This window comes from Rhinichthys klamathensis, unplaced genomic scaffold (assembly GCF_029890125.1).
Source record: "Rhinichthys klamathensis goyatoka isolate OS25496 unplaced genomic scaffold, OSU_Roscu_1.1 h1tg000391l_1, whole genome shotgun sequence".
NCBI lineage: Eukaryota > Metazoa > Chordata > Actinopteri > Cypriniformes > Leuciscidae > Rhinichthys > Rhinichthys klamathensis.
This window is the reverse complement of record NW_026606894.1, coordinates 261,056-284,585: the sequence shown is the minus strand read 5'-3', so window position 1 is coordinate 284,585 and position 23,530 is coordinate 261,056. Positions and strand designations below refer to the sequence as shown.

Here is a 23,530-nt window from a genome sequence, read left to right as displayed (position 1 = left end):
CACTTTTATTATGGATAGATGCACTTTTATGATGGATGGATGGATGCACTTGTATAATGGATAGATGCACTTTTATTATGGATAGATGCACTTGTATGATGGATAGATGCACTTTTATGGACTTCAAAACATAAACAACCATTCACTGTCATTATAAAGCTTGGAAGAGCCAGGACATTTTTTAATATAACTCCGATAGTGTTCGTCTGAAAGAAGAATGTCATATACACCTAGGATGGCTTCAGGGTGAGTAAATCATGGGCTAATTTTAATTTTTGGGTGAACTCTCCCTTTACGTGTGTGTGATCTGTGTCAGACTCACCCACACACTCTCCTGTGGCAGTGATGTGGTATCCAAGCTCGCAGGACGCCACACAGTGGAACGAGCCGATGGTGTTCTCGCAGCGCTGAGATCCACACACACTCCTCTCTGAGTCCAAACACTCGTTCACATCTGCAGGAGGAAACGCTTCAGCTGAGATCTGCCCTACACACACACTCATCCATGCGTGATGTCTTCGCTTGTGGCAGAGTCAGGCCTTTGCCTTTTTTGTGCTCTCCGTGTGGGTGCTGTTTCTGTTAACCTCACATTTTACCCACAAATAAAGCTTTAAACGATCGAAAAACGATTATTCTTGTTTTTAATGGTATTATAATAAAGACGGTAACACTTTACAATAAGGTTCATTAGTTGACATTAGTTAACTACCTTAGTAGCTAAGAATGAACAATACTTCTTCAGCATTTATTAATCTCAGTTAATATTAATTTCAACATTTACTAATACCTTATTACAATCAAGGTTGTATTTGTTAACATTAGTTAATGCACTGTGAACTAACATGAACAAATAAAGAACAGCTGGATTATTATTAACTAACATTAACAAAGATTAATAAATACTGTCACAAATGTTTTGCTCATTGTTAGTTCATGTTAGTTAATGCATTAACTAATATTAACTCATGAACCTTATTGTAAACTGTTATCATAAAAATGTCTTTCTCTGTAATGAATTTCTATGGAAGCTTGTTTCCGCCACTGAATAAAAAAAGGTAATTTTCCGGTAAAAGGTAAAAAAATATTTTTTTCTAAGAATTGCAATATATAAACTCGCAATAGTGAGTTATAAGTTATAATATTGTATATGACCATCTCAATAATTAAATTAAATATTTTTATTAAAAACTGTCCCCAATACTGTTTTTCCAAAAAAAAAAAAAAAAAAAAAAAAAAAAAGGGTTTATGCTAATTATGAGCCAGGCCACATTAGTTTAACAATCAGAAATACAATTAATTTTACTTCATATTCTTCAGGGGAAGAGAAAGTGTTTGAGAAACAAAGGGGCCTCGCATTGACTACCTTCTGCTGAAGGAGTCAAGTCAGTCGAATGAAGCACAGCAACCGGACCTAAACCACAGCTTGCAGTGCATCAGCACCACTGTCATCAAGGAAGTACCCTCAAGCACAGAGATGGCTACATCACAGAATCCCACCCAACTTTCCAGACCCGCGATCAAGAGGAGGTTGGTCGGGCACAGACCACGAGTGAAATGGCCAGCTGCTGCCGACAAGAAACAGTGGGAAGCAATCAACAGCGATTTGTCCCTGACCCTAGAGCAACTTAAAGGCACAGCGGAAAAGAAGTTGGAGAGTATGGGGGACATCATCCACCAGTATGGAGCAGAACGCTTTGGTATACAAGAAGGGAAAGGCCAAAAAAAGTCTCCAACTGCGACAACCTCCAGGAGGCAACAAGAGATCAAGCGCCTCATCCAACAGAGGAGGCAACTTCGGAAGCAGTGGAAGAAAGCCTTGGAGGGGGAAAAGGAAGGCATTGAGGTGCTTCAAGCTGACATCAAAAACCAATTGGCATCCCTCCGCAGAGCAGAAAACCTACGGAAACGCAGAAGGAAAAAAGAAAGATCTAGAACACAGTTCTACAAAGAGCGGCATCAGCACCAGGTCCTAATGGAGTCCCATACAAGGTATACAAGAACGCGCCGCAAGTCCTGAGGTTTCTTTGGAAGCTCATGAGAACAGTGTGGCAGAGGAAGATGGTGCCCAAAGTGTGGCGTAGGGCAGGAGGGGTCCTGATCCCAAAGGAGAAGGCGGCGGAGAACATCAGCCAATTTCGGCCAATATCCTTACTAAATGTAGAGGGTAAAATCTTCTTCAGCGTCATTGCTAAAAGGATGTCCGAATACCTTCAAAGAAATAAGTACATTGATACATCAATACAGAAAGCAGGAATCTCAGGCTTTTCTGGATGCTTGGAACACTCTAGCATGATCTGGCACCAGATCCAGACCGCAAAGGCAAGGAAAAAGGACCTCCATGTTGTCTTTTTGGACCTTGCTAATGCCTTTGGGTCAGTGCCCCATGAACTCCTGTGGCCTTCACCTTCTTTCACATTCCGGACACTATTACCACCTTGGTTAAATCCTACTTCCAAGACCTGCAGTTCTGTTTTACCACTGCTGATTTTACTACGTCTTGGCAATCCTTGGAGGTTGGCATCATGGCGGGATGCACCATCTCACCCCTGGCCTTTACAATGGCAATGGAGGTCATCATCCGGGCGTCAAAATGGGTAGTAGGTGGGCAGCGGCTTGACTTGGGCACTCGCCTTCCTCCCCTCAGAGCTTTTATGGATGACATCACTACTCTGACCACCACTGCTCCATGTACCAGGAAGCTGCTCGGAAAACTGGAAGAGAACATCAGCTGGGCTCGCATGAAGATAAAGCCATCAAAGTCACGCAGCATCTCCATTGTCAAGGGGGTGCTCTCTGACTGCAGATTCTTCATTGGAGAGGAGCCCATCCCAACAGTATCTGACCAGCCTGTTAAGAGCCTTGGAAGATGGTATGATGCCAGCCTAAAGGATAAAGATCAGGTACAGCAGCTGCGGAAAGAAATCAAAAGTGGGCTCCAGGCTATTAACAACACTCAGCTCCCTGGAAGATTGAAGGCCTGGTGTTTACAGTTTGGCCTTCTTCCCCGAGTGCTGTGGCCCCTTACCATTTTTGAGGTCCCAATCTCAACGGTGGAGAAGTTGGAAAGAGGAATCACAGGCTACATCAAGAAATGGCTTGGAGTGCCTCGATGCCTTACCACCATAGGCCTCTACGGAGATTGCGCCCTCAAACTACCCCTAACCAGTCTCACAGAGGAATTCAAGTGTGCTAAAGTAAGACTCCAGATGACACTGAATGAATCTCGTGATGCAATGGTGAGTAACAACGCACCAACCTTGGTGGCAGGCCGCAAATGGAGTCCAGCCAGTGCGGTGGAGGATGCAGCAACCGCTCTGAGACTTGCGGACATTGTGGGGCATGTCCAGCAGGGAAGAGGAGGCCTTGGGCTAACAACTAGGCTACCAGCCTGGAATACAGCCACGGCACCAGAACGGAGGAAATTGGTGGTGGAGGAAATACATCGGCAGGAAGAAGCAGCAAAGTGGACCAAGGCAGTTTCCCTTGGTAAACAGGGACAATGGACACGTTGGGAGAGTGTGGAGAGGAGGAGGATCAGCTGGAAGGAGTTGTGGAGCATGGAAGCGAAGCGAATCAGCTTCATCATCAGGGCTACATATGATGTTCTTCCAACACCTAGCAATCTCCATCAGTGGTTGGGTGAAGATCCAGGATGTGCCCTCTGCCTTAGACCAGGTTCTCTCAAGCACATACTGACCGGGTGTAGAGTCAGCCTCACCCAGGGACGTTATACTTGGCGTCATAACCAAGTCCTTAAGATCCTCGCAGCCACCCTGGAGAACAAACGGACTGCTTCCAACTCCTACCACCATCAGCACCCAATCCACTGCATGTCAACTTTGTCCGCATGGGGGCAAAGGTAGCCAGTTGCAGGCCCACTTCTCTGGAGCATGGTCAGCTTCGAGGGGCCTGTGACTGGAAGATTCTAGTGGATGTTGGTCAGCGGCTCGTTTTTCCTCCAGAGATTGCAATCACCACACTTAGGCCTGATATAGTTCTCTGGTCCCTCTCTCTGAAGAAGGTCTTCATCATTGAACTCACTGTACCCTGGGAGGACTCAGTGGATGAGGCATATGAGCGAAAACAACTACGCTATGCTGAGTTAGCTGCCGAAGCACAAGATCGCGGATGGAAAACTGAAGTCCGTCCAGTGGAGGTGGGGTGCAGGGGGTTCGTGGCAGTGTCTACCACCAGACTGCTTGGAGACCTGGGAATCAGAGGCCAGAGTCTGCGCCAGGCCATCAAAGCAATGTCTGAGGCAGCTGAGAGAAGCAGCCAGTGGCTGTGGATAAAGAGACAAGACTCTTGCTGGGCTCCAGCTTGATTAGGTGATTGGGGGATACACTGCGGGGACTTGATCACCCCCGTAGGGCCTTCCTCAGCCAAGGATGTCTAGTTATAATGGCCGAAACATCCAATGAAGGTTGAGGTGTACTACTGACGATGTGTCCCTCGGATCACCCATCAAGGGAGGATGCCCACCGGAAAACTCCACTAAGACAACTACATTGCCAAGGTCAAGTACATTCTCCTGGTACGCGCTTGCACTTAAAGGATGTATTACATCTCGTCCTGTGTTTCCTGAAAACTGAGAGCAGCTTAACTAAATGTCATTTTTTGTACATTCAATTAAAGAAGTAAAATTAAAATGAAATTATATGCAAAGAAATTCATATAACTGCAGTAAGAGAAGTTTTTAAAACAACATAAAAAAAAATTCCAGTATGAATTACCAATAAAGATGTTGTGATACAAGTACACCATTTAGGTGTGTGTGTGTGTGTGTGTGTGTATATATGTGTGTGTGTGTGTGTGTAGGAGCACATGTGTGTGTGAGTGTGTGTGTATGAGTGTGTGTGTGTGTGACAGTGTGAGTGTGTGTGTGTGTGTTTTACCCAGGCAGGCGGTTCTCTCTGGGCTGGTGGTGAAGCCGGTTTGGCAGTGGCACAGGAACGATCCCTCAGTGTTGGTGCAGCGGCCGTCCTGGCAAACTCCCTCTCGACTGCACTCGTCCACATCTGGACACACACATGCACACACACCAGCATGACATCATCGTCATCAGTAATGCTCAGGCTCAAAACATCTGTTCTCCTGACAATGTGCTGAGATTCAGCTCTGAACGACACAGACTGAGCTGAAGTTTCAGGAGCCTGTAGGCCACTGAGCCTGTGTAGGTTTGTAACTAATTTGCATAATGCCAGCCTGTGGTCTTGATTGGCTGAACAGCGTCTCTTAGCTCCGCCCTCAAACACTGTAGTGTATCTGAGACTGGGAGAGTTCGGTTCGTGTTGTTCGTGTCGAGAAGACGCTGTTTTCTGCTGACAAAGCAAATCCACTTTGAGGAGATTGATACGGTAAAACCCACGCCATCGTTACTGTTCGTATCACTGTGATCAAGAGCTGAGATTCAGATATGATAATGAGCGTTTGCTTCCTGACCAATCACAGCAGACTGGACCATCTGACCAATCAGAGCAGAGCAGCTCTCAGAAAGGCGGGGTTTAGAGACACTGAATCTTTGATCGAACAGTTTCAGACTCTGAGAGAAAAGAGCTGATGCTGTGATGGATATTATGAGGAAATTAAAGTGTTTTTGACGTTGGATGCACATAAATCTGTTTGGGAAACAAAATTATGAACCTTTAAAATAACATAATAGGGCAATTAAAACTATACGCACTTACAATATAAATTTCAATGACAAAATGATGCAATGCATACAATAAGTGATATATAATGAGGTTGACTACAGTATTTGAGTCGGAGTGCAGATGTTTTCCTTTATCACATGCTGCGTAATTATCCTGCATCTTGATTTTATCTAATAGGGTGTGTGGTGGACATGTCGAAAGGACAAATGTTTACTTCGGGCTTTTGAGTAATGCAGTTATGTGGATCATTTCATCCAAGAGTTAAGTAACTTTTCACATTCGAGAGATTTTCTTTTAAAACAACTCCCTAATGACAACTGAAGAATTCATAAAAACAATCCAAATCCAAGGTCGGGAAGAAAAACATTCGTCACGCTATAGCTTTCATATTTCCCGACACGTTGTGTGTAAAATGGCAGCTTGATGTTGGTTATATATGACGACTGGTGTCATACCTTGGCAGGACGTCCCGTTCACGGCGCTCGTGTAGCCGTTCGCACAAACACACTTAAACGAGCCGTCTGTGTTCACACACTCTCCGCTCGGGAAGCAGAAATCTCCTTCCAGACACTCGTTAATGTCTGAGCCGGCGGATGACAGCGTGCCATGGTGGAAGAAAGGAGTTAAAAACAAACTCATATTTGAAAATAGCAGATTCTATAAAATAGAGAGAGAGTATGAAGGTGTGTGTGTTTTCCTTTGAACTGAATGTAGTGTTTTCTCTGACCTCGACACTGGCGCCGTGGACCGGCCGCTCTGTACCCTGGTAAGCAGTCGCAGCGATACGACCCGTCCGTGTTCACACACACACTCTCCGGCCCACACACGCGAGGACTCGCACACTCATCAATGTCTGAAGGGGAAACAAACAGCTTGTGACAATGCGGAATCATAAAAGTTGTGCCTGTATTAATGTGCTTGAGTCTGCCACGTTTAAGCCTCATATCATACTTTATCTTCTTCCTTGCAGCCCCTTTTTTAATGTCAATCAAGCTTTTTGCAAGAATATAGTCATAATTTAGTTTTAAAGACCATTTTAAACCATCACTCTGACCCCCACCACCACCCTTTTTAAATCATGAAATGTCAATAAAAGGAATAAATATATGTTTCAAAAATAAATAAACCATAATATGCGTCAATAAAATGAATAAATATATGTTTCAAAAATAAATAAACCATAATATGCGTCAATAAAATGAATAAATATATGTTTCAAAAATAAATAAACCATAATATGCGTCAATAAAATGATTAAATATATGTTTAAAAAATAAATAAATCATGAAAGGTGTCAAGAAAATAAATACATATATTTAAAAGAAATAAATAAATCATGAAAGGTGTCAATAAAATGAATAAATATATGTTTAAAAAATAAATAAATCATGAAAGGTGTCAATAAAATGAATAAATATATGTTTAAAAAATAAATAAATCATGAAAGGTGTCAATAAAATGAATAAATATATGTTCACAAAATAAATAAATCATGAAAGGTGTCAATAAAATAAATATATGTTTAAAAAATAAATAAATCATGAAATGTCAATAAAATAAATATGTTTATTTTAAAATAAATCACGAAATGTCAATAAAATAAATGTTTTAAATGAATCATGAAATGTGTCAATAAAATAAATAAGTTTAAAAAATAAATAAATCATGAAATGTGTCAATAAAATAAATAAGTTTAAAAAATAAATAAATCATGAAATGTGTCAAAAAAAATGTTTCATTTATTTATGAGGTTATTTATCATGTTTTATTTATTTATTTATTTACTGAACAACATTTCATGTTTGAATTAACATTAATTATTAATTAACAAATATTTCAATTTATTGAAAATATATGTATTAATTTTATTGACATTTCATGATTTATTTTTGTTGAAATATTTTTTAATTGCTTAATTACTAATATTTCTTTTTTTTTATGCTAGTTTGCTTTAGTCTATATATAATGTGTACATATAATATTCTAAATATAGTTTTGAAGGTGGAGGGTTTTCAGAGACAGATGTGTTGAATCATCCCTCCCTCGACCTGGCCACCTTTTATCTCACTCTCTCCACATGATTCAAACACAAAACCTGGGCGGATGTGGATAATTGTGCGGGAACACGTGGCTGAGATCTGAGTTCTGGCATCTGTCGGCCACATGCCTCCTCTCACACTGCAGAGAGAGATAGATCGACCATGAAGGAGGAATGAAGCTCTCACACAGACACATGATGCTACGGAAGCGTATTGCATTCACTTGAAGAAAAAAATCGACTCTGTTTTTCTGAATTAACGAGTTAATTATCTCAGAATTACAAGATCATTTTCATGGGATTTTTTTTTGCTCTGTTTTTCTGAATTAACGAGTTAATTATCTCAGAATTACAAGATCATTTTTCATGGAATTTTTTTTGCTCTGTTTTTCTGAATTAAAGACTTGATTATCTTAGGGGTGACCCCGAATAGTCGAAGATTCGATGCTTCGATAGGAGGAGCCTGATTCGACTACCAATCTCACGGTCGAATCTTCGCAGATGTGTTATTAAACGAGGATTATGTCATTTTGGCTATATGAGTGTGCTCAATGTCTGATTTCACATAGAACTACTGGTTTTCTGTCAATATGTTAATATACAGCCTATTATGATAATGCTGTCGATAAAAATGTGCAAAGAAAGAAGCTTTTAATAAATATTTTAACGTGCGCGCAGGGTGAATAAATCCAAACACCCCGTGACAGATTTAAGTTTCACTTTCGATATCCGTGACCGACAGAGGAGCGTCTTGTCGGCAGGGATTTAAATCTTTAAAAATGTCTGGGATAAGACAATCTAAAGATGCACACCATCAGAAAGGATACACTCCAAGGCTGGATTTAGCATCAGGAAAGCACTTCTGCCGGCCAACGTTAACAGGTTGGTTTTCCTCGGGACGTTCTAAAACGCTTAACGTGAAAAAAAGCTTTTAAAACGCTTAAATGGCACTTGTAGGTGCTTAATGTATGTACACAGTAGGCTACACACCTTAAGAAACCATTCTATGTGCAGATAAGCAGATGAACCCAGAATATGAACGCAACGCGTTTCTCCTATTAAAAGTCACGTAAAGCTTTTTCTTTAACGGTCTTCTATGGGAGGAAAATGCTTAACGTAGCCTAAGTTATAATAAAACGCGTTGCGTTCATATTCTGGGCTCATCTGCTTTTCTGTAGGCTATATAGTATGCTTTATTAATATAAGGTGTGTACAGAATTTGATCTTTTAATATAACAGTTTTAGGACAAAGCCGTTAAGCGTTTTTCACGTTAAGCGTTTTAGAATGTATTTTATCTGCGCACACAATTTGAAAAGACTCAAACGGACACAGGCCGAGTGAAAGACTGGATTTTGTTTTTTCGATCAGGTACAAGTGATTTCAAAACATTTCAGCCGGTTCTAATTTGATTTTTGGATACTGTGAGTGTGAACACGTTTAGCTAAAAAGACTGCCGCTCCAGTTTAGCGTTTATTGTTGTTTCTGCAGTTAAAAAGACAAAGTTGACAATCCTGGCCATACTTTCGTTATTTTAATAATTTCTTTATTTTTATTTTATTAATTGATCACTCAGGGTGATCTAATTTAACTATTTGTGACTTGTGTTTTGAATATTTGTTCCCCTGCACTTTAGGCATTTTGCACACATTTGTTCTGCTTCTTGTGATTTGATTCTGACTTATTTCGTTTTGTATTTTTATTTATTATAAAAGTATATTATGTTCTTAATTGTTGATTATTTTTCAGTGCATCGATGTTGCGCTGTAGGCCTACATAGAGCATGCTCCTACAGGCAATTCAGCCGATTTAATTTGATTTGCATGTGAAATGCAAATCCTATCTGCAGTGTGGCCTTTCTGCAGTTATTTATGTTATTTCTTAGTTTTATTGATCCAAAATGTTTTTATACATTTTCTTCTATATCTTTGTGTGATGTTCTGTACATCGCGGCTTTAAAATGTTAAAGCCCCGCCCCCTCCCCAACACCACACACATGATTCGACTATTAGTCGACTATAGGCAGGACCTGACGAATCTGATTCGACTATGAAAATCCTTAGTCGGGGACACCCCTAGATTATCTCAAAAACTCAGAAATTCAGAAAAACAGAGCAAAAAAAATTTCTATGAAAAATTATCTTGTAATTCTGAGATAATTAACTCGTTAATTCAGAAAAACAGAGCAAAAAAAATTCCATGAAAAATGTTCTTGTAATTCTGAGATAATTAACTCGTTAATTCAGAAAAACAGAGCAAAAAAAAATATGAAAAATTATCTTGTAATTCTGAGATAATTAATTAGTTAATTCAGACAAACAGAGCAAAAACTTTATTCCATGAAAAATTATCTCGTAATTCTGAGATAATTAACTCGTTAATTCAGAAAAACAGAGCAAAAAAAATTCCATGAAAAATGTTCTTGTAATTCTGAGATAATTAACTCGTTAATTCAGAAAAACAGAGCAAAAACTTTTTTCCATAAAAAATGATCTCGTAATTCTGAGATAATTAACTCGTTAATTCAGAAAAACAGAGCAAAAAAAATTTCTATGAAAAATTATCTTGTAATTCTGAGATAATCAACTCGTTAATTCAGAAAAACAGAGCAAAAAAAATTATGAAAAATTATCTTGTAATTCTGAGATAATTAATTAGTTAATTCAGAAAAACAGAGCAAAAAAAATCTATGAAAAATTATCTTGTAATTCTGAGATAATTAACTCGTTAATTCAGAAAAACAGAGCAAAAAAAAAATTCTATGAAAAATTATCTTGTAATTCTGAGATAATTAACTCGTTAATTCAGACAAACAGAGCAAAAAAAATTTCTATGAAAAATTATCTTGTAATTCTGAGATAATTAACTCGTTAATTCAGACAAACAGAGCAAAAACTTTATTCCATGAAAAATTATCTCGTAATTCTGAGATAATTAACTCGTTAATTCAGAAAAACAGAGCAAAAACTTTTTTCCATAAAAAATGATCTCGTAATTCTGAGATAATTAACTCGTTAATTCAGAAAAACAGAGCAAAAAAAATTTCTATGAAAAATTATCTTGTAATTCTGAGATAATTAATTCGTTAATTCAGAAAAACAGAGCAAAAAAAAAATCTATGAAAAATTATCTTGTAATTCTGAGATAATTAACTCGTTAATTCAGACAAACAGAGCAAAAAAAATTTCTATGAAAAATTATCTTGTAATTCTGAGATAATTAATTCGTTAATTCAGAAAAACAGAGCAAAAAAAAAATCTATGAAAAATTATCTTGTAATTCTGAGATAATTAACTCGTTAATTCAGACAAACAGAGCAAAAAAAATTTCTATGAAAAATTATCTTGTAATTCTGAGATAATTAACTCGTTAATTCAGACAAACAGAGCAAAAACTTTATTCCATGAAAAATTATCTCGTAATTCTGAGATAATTAACTCGTTAATTCAGAAAAACAGAGCAAAAACTTTTTTCCATAAAAAATGATCTCGTAATTCTGAGATAATTAACTCGTTAATTCAGAAAAACAGAGCAAAAAAAATTTCTATGAAAAATTATCTTGTAATTCTGAGATAATTAATTCGTTAATTCAGAAAAACAGAGCAAAAAAAAAATTCTATGAAAAATTATCTTGTAATTCTGAGATAATTAACTCGTTAATTCAGAAAAACAGAGCAAAAAAAATTTCTATTAAAAATTATCTTGTAATTCTGAGATAATTAACTCGTTAATTCAGAAAAACAGAGTAAAAAAAATTTCTATGAAAAATGTTCTTGTAATTCTGAGATAATTAACTCGTTAATTCAGAAAAACAGAGTAAAAACTTTTTTTCCATGAAAAATTATCTCGTAATTCTGAGATAATTAACTCGTTAATTCAGAAAAACAGAGCAAAAAAAATTTCTATGAAAAATGATCTTGTAATTCTGAGATAATTAACTCGTTAATTCAGAAAAACAGAGTAAAAAAAATTTCTAGGAAAAATGTTCTTGTAATTCTGAGATAATTAACTCGTTAATTCAGAAAAACAGAGTAAAAACTTTTTTTCCATGAAAAATTATCTCGTAATTCTGAGATAATTAACTCGTGAATTCAGAAAAACAGAGCAAAAACTTTTTTTCCATGAAAAATTATCTTGTAATTCGGAGATAATTAACTCGTTAATTCAGAAAAACAGAGCAAAAACTTTTTTCCATGAAAAATTATCTCGTAATTCGGAGATAATTAACTCGTTAATTCAGAAAAACAGAGCAAAAACTTTTTTTCCATGAAAAATTATCTCGTAATTCTGAGATAATTAACTCGTTAATTCAGAAAAACAGTAGATTTTTTTCTTCAAGTGAATGCAATACGCTTCCGTATGATGCCGTTCATTTGCCAACGCCAGCTTTCTGCATCCTTTACTTGTGCGGTGAGGAGCACTCGGAGAACTGCAAGATGACTTGAAATATGCACAACAAGTATTTGCGGAGATTAAACCCGACGCGGCGAGTCAGATGTCGGAAACGCCTGTGGCTGCAGGTTAAGCTCATCTAACCTGTGCAGCGTCCGTTCTGCATGCTGTGCCCGTCTCTGCAGGGAACACACTTATACGAGCCCGGAGAATTCAGGCATTGCTGACCGGGACACTGCAGTGCGTCCACACACTCGTCAATGTCTGATAGAGGAACAAATGTAGAGCTTGTGTAAATGCTACTGGATGAGGTGAAATAAAAGGATGAACTGTGTGTTCTCTTACCTGTGCAAGCGCTGTCCTGTAGCTGGAAGCCCACGGCACACACACACCTGAAGCTGCCGGGAGTGTTTCTACACTGGCCATTAGTGCAGCGCGTCGGGTCGAGACTACATTCATCTGCGTCTGAACACACACAAGTGACACGGCACAAATGTAGTAAAATAAGCTTTCAAATCAGTCTTATCTTAGTAACATTAGTAGCAATATTTCGTTTTTGACAGGAATGAAAACCAGACTTTGAGGGATAGAAATACAGTACCGGAGTCTTTCTGAAAACACTGTCAGTGAAGAATATTTTTTTTTTTTCTTCACTGTAATGACTAAAGGCACGTTCACACCAAGGACAATAACTATAATGATATAGTTCTAAAAATCATATTCAATCTAAAGAGAAAAGACATCATTGGAGTCACTTTCAAGAGGATTTTTTTCAGCCGATGAACGATAAAACACTGACAGCCAATCAGAATCCACCAGACTTCGGCTCGAGTGTTTAAAGCGACAGGCGACAAAACTGCAGCGCGCTTATAATAAACAGAACGATATCATCCGCTAATATAGTTATTGTTATAGTTATCATTCTTGGTGTCAAACTGGCCTTATTTTCATCCACGTTAAATTCAATATGCCGTCTAATCTGACGTCTAGTGCTGTGATCAAGTCAGAAAGATGGTTTTACGCACATGAGTTTCGGAGTTATGCGCGCATCAATAAAGCATGCGACGAATGCAGCGTCTGTATTGAAGGTACACTTGTTGAAATGAATTAAATTATTATTATTATTAACAATAAAACTATCTAAGTTGCATGTACAAAATACGAGAGTATTGTAAAACTCCAAGTCGTAAATACGAACTTCCCAGGAGAACGTTAACGCACCATATTATTATAGTGTTTGTTAAAATTTTGAATTAGACTTCATTTTTATATTTTCGGTTTTCATTTCAATTTTAGTTCAAGTTTTTAGTTAAAAAGTGCTAAAATATTTTTATTAATACATTTCATTTTATTTCAAGTAATGATTTCTTTTTTATGGTTTTAGTTTTGAGTACCGATAATAACCTCGATTAAAATCTCAACTATTATACGGGTGAAACTCGAAAAATTAGAATATCGTGCAAAAGTTCATTTATTTCAGTAATTCAACTTAAAAGGTGAAACTAATATATTATATAGACTCATTACATGCAAAGTGAGATATTTCAAGCCTTTATTTGTTATAATTTTGATGGTTATGACTTACAGATATGAAAACCTTTTCACATTTGGGGTTTTCATAATCTGTATAAGCCATAATCATCAAAATTATAACAAATAAAGGGCTTGAAATATCTCACTTTGCATGTCTATAATATTAGTTTCACCTTTTAAGTTGAATTACTGAAATAAATGAACTTTTGCACGATATTCAAATTTTTCGAGTTTCACCTGTACAAGAAATGGTACAGAATACATATTTTATCAAACACATAAAATGTCCCTTCTAAGTGACACAGCATATGACTAAACTGAGATATTACTAGATAGAACTAGACTCAGTTACAATACAAATAAAAAGTGTTAAGTCAGCCAATTTATGTCAGCACATTTATGACTTTATGACATTATCACACTGTAACGTTCAAACATGCATAATCTGTAAAGCTGCTTTAAAATAATCTATACTGTATTGTGAAAAGCGAGATGCAAATAAATGTGACTTGACTTTTGGAGAGAGGGCCCGTTTCCACGTTTCCAATGATCTATCAATTCAATTCACATTTATGTCTATAGCGCTTTTCACAATACACATCGTATACAAATCACTGTTAGCTAAAAATGTATTAATTTAAACAATGTAATAATTTAAGGCAGAATCAATGAGCTCATTGATGTAATGGACACATGTTTGTTAACAAATGAATGATTATGACAAAGAAAATTGTAGCATTGGCAATAAAAGATAAAGAGGTAATTGTGATCTTGCAATTTAAGTCTGTTTGGTCATTTTGGCAGTGCAAAGCATTTTGGTCAGCTTGAGTTGTTTTTAAATGTGCTATAGAAATAAAAGTTGCATAATTGCATGGAGACTTAAAAAAGAAACCACTTCCCCTTTATTTTTCATTTTTGTAACCTAATTAAATGAATGTTATATGTGGAGATCCACATGAAGTGATACCTTTGCAGTGTCCATCAAGAAGCTCAAAGCCCGGCTGACAGGAGACACACTTGAAGGAACCGACCGAGTTCACACACTCTTTTCCTGGGCACTGAAGCTCATTTTCACACTCGTTCACATCTGGAACGAGGTAAGAAACGCACTCGTTTTATGAATGGAACAACTGAGGATGAAATCTGTAATGATCCCTTGTGAAAAACAAGTGTGCTTGATTCTACCGAATGTGCACTTGTAGTGTACTTCAAAGTAGTAGTATTAAAAAAAAACTGTACTCGCAGATAATATAATTTTAATTAAATAAAAGGCCACTTAAGTGGCACTTAAAGAGATACACTTTCATGACTTTTTTAACACACTTAAGTACACTTTTAAAAAGTGCAATTAGTAGTGTCAAATTAAAAGTTTTACTTTAGAGTTAATGTTTTACTAAACTCTTGTCATTGCTTTAAAGAAATACACTTATTTTTATGTGTTGACACATACTAAAGCACATGTGAAGTACTTGGATATAATTTTAACTGTAATGTGTTATTGAATATTACACAAGGTTAATATATTTTAAATGTAGTACTAAATTGCGACTTCATCACTGCAAATGTGTAATTACAATAAATACATGACACACTAGTTTCAATAGAAATTACATTGAAGTATATTTGAGTTTATCAAATGCTTGTCAGTACATTCAGCAGTAACTTTAACAATATTTTATAAGACAATGGAGGTGTGACATATCAGCGTAGTCACCATCCTCTGCACTTCATTTCCCATCACTCTACTCTTCCCAGTCACACACACCTGCACGTCATTCCCAATCACACACACCTGCACGTCATTCCCAATCACACACACCTGCACGTCATTCCCAATCACACACACCTGCACGTCCTTCCCAATCACACACACCTGCACGTCCTTCCCAATCACGCACTTCTGCACGTCCTTCCCAATCACACACGCCTGCACGTCCTTCCCAATCACACACTCCTGCACGTCCTTCCCAATCACGCACTCCTGCACGTCCTTCCCAATCACACACGCCTGCACGTCCTTCCCAATCACACACACCTGCACGTCATTCCCAATCACACACGCCTGCACGTCATTCCCAATCACACACGCTTGCACGTCATTCCCAATCACGCACTCCTGCACGTCATTCCCAATCACACACACCTGCACGTCATTCCCAATCACGCACTCCTGCACGTCATTCCCAATCACACACGCCTGCACGTCATTCCCAATCACGCACACCTGCACGTCATTCCCAATCACACACGCCTGCACGTCATTCCCAATCACACACGCCTGCACGTCATTCCCAATCACACACTCCTGCACGTCATTCCCAATCACGCACTCCTGCACGTCATTCCCAATCACACACGCCTGCACGTCATTCCCAATCACACACGCCTGCACGTCATTCCCAATCACACACTCCTGCACGTCATTCCCAATCACACACACCTGCACGTCATTCCCAATCACACACACCTGCACGTCCTTCCCAATCACGCACTCCTGCACGTCCTTCCCAATCACGCACTCCTGCACGTCCTTCCCAATCACACGCTCCTGCACGTCCTTCCCAATCACACACACCTGCACGTCATTCCCAATCACGCACTCCTGCACGTCCTTCCCAATCACACACGCTTGCACGTCATTCCCAATCACGCACTCCTGCACATCATTCCCAATCACACACACCTGCACGTCATTCCCAATCACACACTCCTGCACGTCATTCCCAATCACACACTCCTGCACGTCATTCCCAGTCACACACGCCTGCACGTCATTCCCAATCACGCGCTCCTGCACGTCCTTCCCAATCACACACGCTTGCACGTCATTCCCAATCACGCACTCCTGCACGTCATTCCCAATCACACACACCTGCACGTCATTCCCAATCACACACTCCTGCACGTCATTCCCAATCACGCACTACTGCACGTCATTCCCAATCACACACGCCTGCACGTCATTCCCAATCACGCACTCCTGCACGTCATTCCCAATCACACACGCCTGCACGTCCTTCCCAATCACGCACTCCTGCACGTCCTTCCCAATCACGCACACCTGCACGTCCTTCCCAATCACGCACTCCTGCACGTCCTTCCCAATCACACACGCCTGCACGTCCTTCCCAATCACGCACTCCTGCACGTCCTTCCCAATCACACACGCCTGCACGTCCTTCCCAATCACGCACTCCTGCACGTCATTCCCAATCACACACACCTGCACGTCATTCCCAATCACACAAGCCTGCACGTCATTCCCAATCACACACGCCTGCATGTCATTCCCAATCACGCACACCTGCACGTCATTCCCAATCACACACGCCTGCACGTCATTCCCAATCACACACACCTGCACGTCATTCCCAATCACGCACTCCTGCACGTCATTCCCAATCACACACTCCTGCACGTCATTCCCAATCACGCACACCTGCACGTCATTCCCAATCACACACTCCTGCACGTCATTCCCAATCACACACGCCTGCACGTCATTCCCAATCACGCACTCCTGCACGTCATTCCCAATCACACACGCCTGCACGTCCTTCCCAATCACGCACTCCTGCACGTCATTCCCAATCACACACTCCTGCACGTCCTTCCCAATCACACACTCCTGCACGTCATTCCCAATCACACACGCCTGCACGTCATTCCCAATCACACACACCTGCACGTCATTCCCAATCACGCACACCTGCACGTCATTCCCAATCACACACGCCTGCACGTCATTCCCAATCACACACACCTGCACGTCATTCCCAATCACGCACTCCTGCACGTCATTCCCAATCACACACGCCTGCACGTCATTCCCAATCACGCACACCTGCACGTCATTCCCAATCACACACGCCTGCACGTCATTCCCAATCACACACACCTGCACGTCATTCCCAATCACGCACTCCTGCACGTCATTCCCAATCACACACGCCTGCACGTCATTCCCAATCACACACGCCTGCACGTCATTCCCAATCACACACTCCTGCACGTCATTCCCAATCACACACACCTGCACGTCATTCCCAATCACACACACCTGCACGTCCTTCCCAATCACGCACTCCTGCACGTCCTTCCCAATCACGCACTCCTGCACGTCCTTCCCAATCACACGCTCCTGCACGTCCTTCCCAATCACACACACCTGCACGTCATTCCCAATCACGCACTACTGCACGTCCTTCCCAATCACACACGCTTGCACGTCATTCCCAATCACGCACTCCTGCACATCATTCCCAATCACACACTCCTGCACGTCATTCCCAGTCACACACGCCTGCACGTCATTCCCAATCACGCGCTCCTGCACGTCATTCCCAATCACACACTCCTGCACGTCATTCCCAATCACACACGCCTGCACGTCATTCCCAATCACGCACTCCTGCACGTCATTCCCAATCACACACGCCTGCACGTCCTTCCCAATCACGCACGCCTGCACGTCATTCCCAATCACACACACCTGCACGTCATTCCCAATCACGCACACCTGCACGTCATTCCCAATCACACACGCCTGCACGTCATTCCCAATCACACACACCTGCACGTCATTCCCAATCACGCACTCCTGCACGTCATTCCCAATCACACACGCCTGCACGTCATTCCCAATCACGCACACCTGCACGTCATTCCCAATCACACACGCCTGCACGTCATTCCCAATCACACACACCTGCACGTCATTCCCAATCACGCACTCCTGCACGTCATTCCCAATCACACACGCCTGCACGTCATTCCCAATCACACACGCCTGCACGTCATTCCCAATCACACACTCCTGCACGTCATTCCCAATCACACACACCTGCACGTCATTCCCAATCACACACACCTGCACGTCCTTCCCAATCACGCACTCCTGCACGTCCTTCCCAATCACGCACTCCTGCACGTCCTTCCCAATCACACGCTCCTGCACGTCCTTCCCAATCACACACACCTGCACGTCATTCCCAATCACGCACTACTGCACGTCCTTCCCAATCACACACGCTTGCACGTCATTCCCAATCACGCACTCCTGCACATCATTCCCAATCACACACACCTGCACGTCATTCCCAATCACACACTCCTGCACGTCATTCCCAATCACACACTCCTGCACGTCATTCCCAGTCACACACGCCTGCACGTCATTCCCAATCACGCGCTCCTGCACGTCCTTCCCAATCACACACGCTTGCACGTCATTCCCAATCACGCACTCCTGCACGTCATTCCCAATCACACACACCTGCACGTCATTCCCAATCACACACTCCTGCACGTCATTCCCAATCACACACTCCTGCACGTCATTCCCAGTCACACACGCCTGCACGTCATTCCCAATCACGCACTCCTGCACGTCATTCCCAATCACACACGCCTGCACGTCATTCCCAATCACGCACTCCTGCACGTCATTCCCAATCACACACGCCTGCACGTCCTTCCCAATCACGCACTCCTGCACGTCCTTCCCAATCACGCACACCTGCACGTCCTTCCCAATCACGCACTCCTGCACGTCCTTCCCAATCACACACGCCTGCACGTCCTTCCCAATCACGCACTCCTGCACGTCCTTCCCAATCACACACGCCTGCACGTCCTTCCCAATCACGCACTCCTGCACGTCATTCCCAATCACACACACCTGCACGTCATTCCCAATCACACACGCCTGCACGTCATTCCCAATCACACACGCCTGCATGTCATTCCCAATCACGCACACCTGCACGTCATTCCCAATCACACACGCCTGCACGTCATTCCCAATCACACACACCTGCACGTCATTCCCAATCACGCACTCCTGCACGTCATTCCCAATCACACACTCCTGCACGTCATTCCCAATCACGCACACCTGCACGTCATTCCCAATCACACACGCCTGCACGTCATTCCCAATCACACACACCTGCACGTCATTCCCAATCACGCACTCCTGCACGTCATTCCCAATCACACACGCCTGCACGTCATTCCCAATCACGCACACCTGCACGTCATTCCCAATCACACACGCCTGCACGTCATTCCCAATCACGCACACCTGCACGTCATTCCCAATCACGCACTCCTGCACGTCATTCCCAATCACACACGCCTGCACGTCATTCCCAATCACACACTCCTGCACGTCATTCCCAATCACACACACCTGCACGTCATTCCCAATCACACACACCTGCACGTCCTTCCCAATCACGCACTCCTGCACGTCATTCCCAATCACACACGCCTGCACGTCATTCCCAATCACGCACACCTGCACGTCATTCCCAATCACACACTCCTTCACGTCATTCCCAATCACACTCTCCTGCACGTCCTTCCCAATCACACACTCCTGCACGTCATTCCCAATCACACACACCTGCACGTCATTCCCAATCACACACACCTGCACGTCATTCCCAATCACACTCTCCTGCACGTCCTTCCCAATCACGCACTCCTGCACGTCATTCCCAGTCACGCACGCCTGCACGTCATTCCCAATCACGCACTCCTGCACGTCATTCCCAATCACACACACCTGCACGTCATTCCCAATCACACACACCTGCACGTCATTCCCAATCACACTCTCCTGCACGTCATTCCCAATCACGCACTCCTGCACGTCATTCCCAGTCACGCACGCCTGCACGTCATTCCCAATCACGCACTCCTGCACGTCATTCCCAATCACGCACTCCTGCACGTCATTCCCAATCATACTCTCCTGCACGTCATTCCCAATCACACACACCTGCACATCATTCCCAATCACACACTCCTGCACGTCATTCCCAATCACACTCTCCTGCACGTCCTTCCCAATCACACACTCCTGCACGTCATTCCCAATCACACTCTCCTGCACGTCATTCTCAATCACACTCTCCTGCACGTCATTCCCAATCACACACACCTGCACGTCATTCCCAATCACACACTCCTGCACGTCATTCCCAATCACGCACACCTGCACGTCCTTCCCAATCACGCACTCCTGCACGTCCTTCCCAATCACACACTCCTGCACGTCCTTCCCAATCACACTCTCCTGCACGTCCTTCCCAATCACACACTCCTGCACGTCATTCCCAATCACACACACCTGCACGTCATTCCCAATCACACACACCTGCACGTCCTTCCCAATCACACACTCCTGCACGTCCTTCCCAATCACACACAGCTGCACGTCCTTCCCAATCACACACACCTGCACGTCATTCCCAATCACACACTCCTGCACGTCATTCCCAATCACACACACCTGCACGTCCTTCCCAATCACACACACCTGCACGTCATTCCCAATCACACACACCTGCACGTCATTCCCAATCACACACAACTGCACATCATTCCCAATCACACACACCTGCACGTCCTTCCCAATCACACACTCCTGCACGTCCTTCCCAATCACACACACCTGCACGTCCTTCCCAATCACACACACCTGCACTTCATTCCCAATCACACACACCTGCACCTCATCATTACTGCCAGTTTTGAAGCACCACAGCTCGAGGTCCAGTCTCATTAATGTCAAGTGGACATATCTCCCTGTCTCCAGCGTCTTCCATTAGATCATCCCTTGGACTCTAATTCACCCCATCACTGCCCCACTATTATCAATACAACTCACTGTTCACCTTCCATCTTCCTCTCCAGTGTCGGCATTACGTAACAAGAAGTAATTATTCAATTATATCATTATGTACTGAAGTCCTACTTCAGTGGGATTTATGATCTATTTTCACACATTTGACATGCAATTAAGTGTCCGAAAACATTACATTCAATTTATGCTTATTTCCAAATGTACTCTTTTTAAAAGTATGCTAAAGTGCACTTCTTTTTCACATGTTGAGCTTGAGAAGGTTTATTCCAGTACAACTGCTTAGTTCTGTCATGAAGCTCAAACCTTTGCAGATGTTTCCCTCCAGTCTGAATCCAGGGGGACACAAACAGCTGTAACTTCCCATGTTATTCTCACAGCGGCCGTTAACACACAGCTCAGGAGTCTGGCGACACTCGTCGATATCTGACACAAATAAACAACTTGGTCATTCATTATACAATGAGCTTCATGCTTTCTCTGCTGGAAACTCAGGGCTAGAACAAAAAACACTAAACTAGACAGGTGAAACTAAACAGAAACTAACGGAAACAAGGCAAAATGTTAAAATAAGAGTGAATAGAACAGAATATAAAACCTGACAATTATTGACCTACATTAAGTAACATTTCGGCTTATGTCTAAAGAACATATAGATTTAGTATGCTGGTCTTTATAATAATCTTTTGGTAACACTTTAGTTTAGGGTCCCATTCTCACTATTTACTAGTTGCTTATTAACATGCATATTACTAGGATATTGGCTGTTTATTAGTACTTATAAAGCACATATTAATGCCTTATTCTGCATGACCATATTCCACATCCTTAACCCTACAATACCTAAACCTAACAACTACCTTACTTACTATTAATAATCAGTATCCAGGCAAAATCTTTAATAGTGAGAATTGAACTAATGTGTGACCAATCTTTTTACTTTGTGTTAATGTTTTTGTCTTTGGGAAAATAATATTTTTGATTTAAATTAAATCAAAATTTAAAGGTTTGAACCAAACCATAAATTTAATTTGAGAAAAACTAATAAAAGTAACTTTAAAAAGTAAGTGTTTGCGCTGCATTAAAATTTTAAGTTGTATTAAGTAAAACTTAAATATTTGAGTCACTCAAGTTAAATTCGGGAAAGTTATTCTAACGCAAAATATAAAATTGTGATAGCTAATTGCAACAGTATTTTTTAAGTTGAACCTAAGTATTGTTAGGTTACAATTATAATGCAATTATAACGGTCCATTCATGGTTAAATGGCAGTGTGTTGTAGTTACCTGAGCATGCTCCATTTTTAAGACTAAATCCAGGTCTGCACGACACACACCTATACGATCCCTGAGAGTTCACACACTCCTGTCCAGGACACTGCAATGGATCTTCACACTCATTCACATCTGCGTCCACATGCACACACACACATATGACTTACAGGATTTATTTCAAACCCAGTTTTTCATGATCGGTTTTGTATGAAGAATCATACCTGTGCAGGTGCCGCCCTGCAGTCTGAAGCCAGTCCCGCACACACACCTGAAGCTGCCAGGTGTGTTTTCACACAGTCCGTTCGAGCAAGGAGAAGGCGTCTGACGGCATTCGTCAATATCTGGACAGATAACAGCATCCCACTTTCAGGGTCTGTACATATTTCACACGCTATGACTTGCGGGTTGAAAGGAGTCGTTACCTGAGCATGCTCCATTTTTAAAGCTAAATCCGGGTCTGCACGACACACACCTATACGATCCCTGAGAGTTCACACACTCCTGTCCCGGACACTGCAATGGGTCCTCACACTCGTTCACATCTGTAACGTGCACATCAATCCATGCACACATGAACACAATAATCTAAATGTATATTATTTAAACTTCAAAGCATTTTCTTACCCACACAGGTGTTGGCCTGCAATCTGTATCCGTTTCGACACGCGCATCTGTAGCTGCCTGGTGTGTTTTCACAGCGGCCGTCGGGACATGGGGACGGGGTCCGGCGACATTCATCAATATCTGAATAAAAGAAAGAATTACAAAACTGAATAGAACGGGGAGCATATTAACACAGGATTAACAAGGGAACTAAACAAGGAACAGGTGAACTTAATCATTAACTAATGAGTAGCTGATGAAAGTAACAAGGGTAAGGAGAGCACCACACTGAAAGGAGTACAATAAACCTAAACACATGAACAAACTAAACACAACCCAGGCAATTATTTCCAAAATAAGTACTTAATGTAAAAGTATGCTAAAGTT

At 41.5% G+C, this 23,530-nt stretch overlaps 1 protein-coding gene across 2 annotated transcripts in view; it reads right to left on the bottom strand.

Annotated features, from left to right (window-relative positions):
- Nucleotides 1–23,530, bottom strand: part of LOC130069997 (latent-transforming growth factor beta-binding protein 4) — a 125,978-nt gene that overhangs the window by 24,566 nt on the left and 77,882 nt on the right. For both annotated transcript variants that reach the window (XM_056234234.1, XM_056234235.1), the window contains 12 exons: nt 23,165–23,284; nt 22,963–23,082; nt 22,762–22,881; nt 22,553–22,672; nt 21,573–21,692; nt 14,583–14,702; nt 12,428–12,547; nt 12,227–12,346; nt 6,382–6,507; nt 6,110–6,235; nt 4,896–5,018; nt 323–454 (listed from right to left, as the gene is read on the bottom strand). In XM_056234234.1, coding sequence (XP_056090209.1) covers nt 323–454; nt 4,896–5,018; nt 6,110–6,235; nt 6,382–6,507; nt 12,227–12,346; nt 12,428–12,547; nt 14,583–14,702; nt 21,573–21,692; nt 22,553–22,672; nt 22,762–22,881; nt 22,963–23,082; nt 23,165–23,284 — 1,467 coding nt within the window. The remainder of the gene's footprint in view (nt 1–322; nt 455–4,895; nt 5,019–6,109; nt 6,236–6,381; nt 6,508–12,226; nt 12,347–12,427; nt 12,548–14,582; nt 14,703–21,572; nt 21,693–22,552; nt 22,673–22,761; nt 22,882–22,962; nt 23,083–23,164; nt 23,285–23,530) is intronic.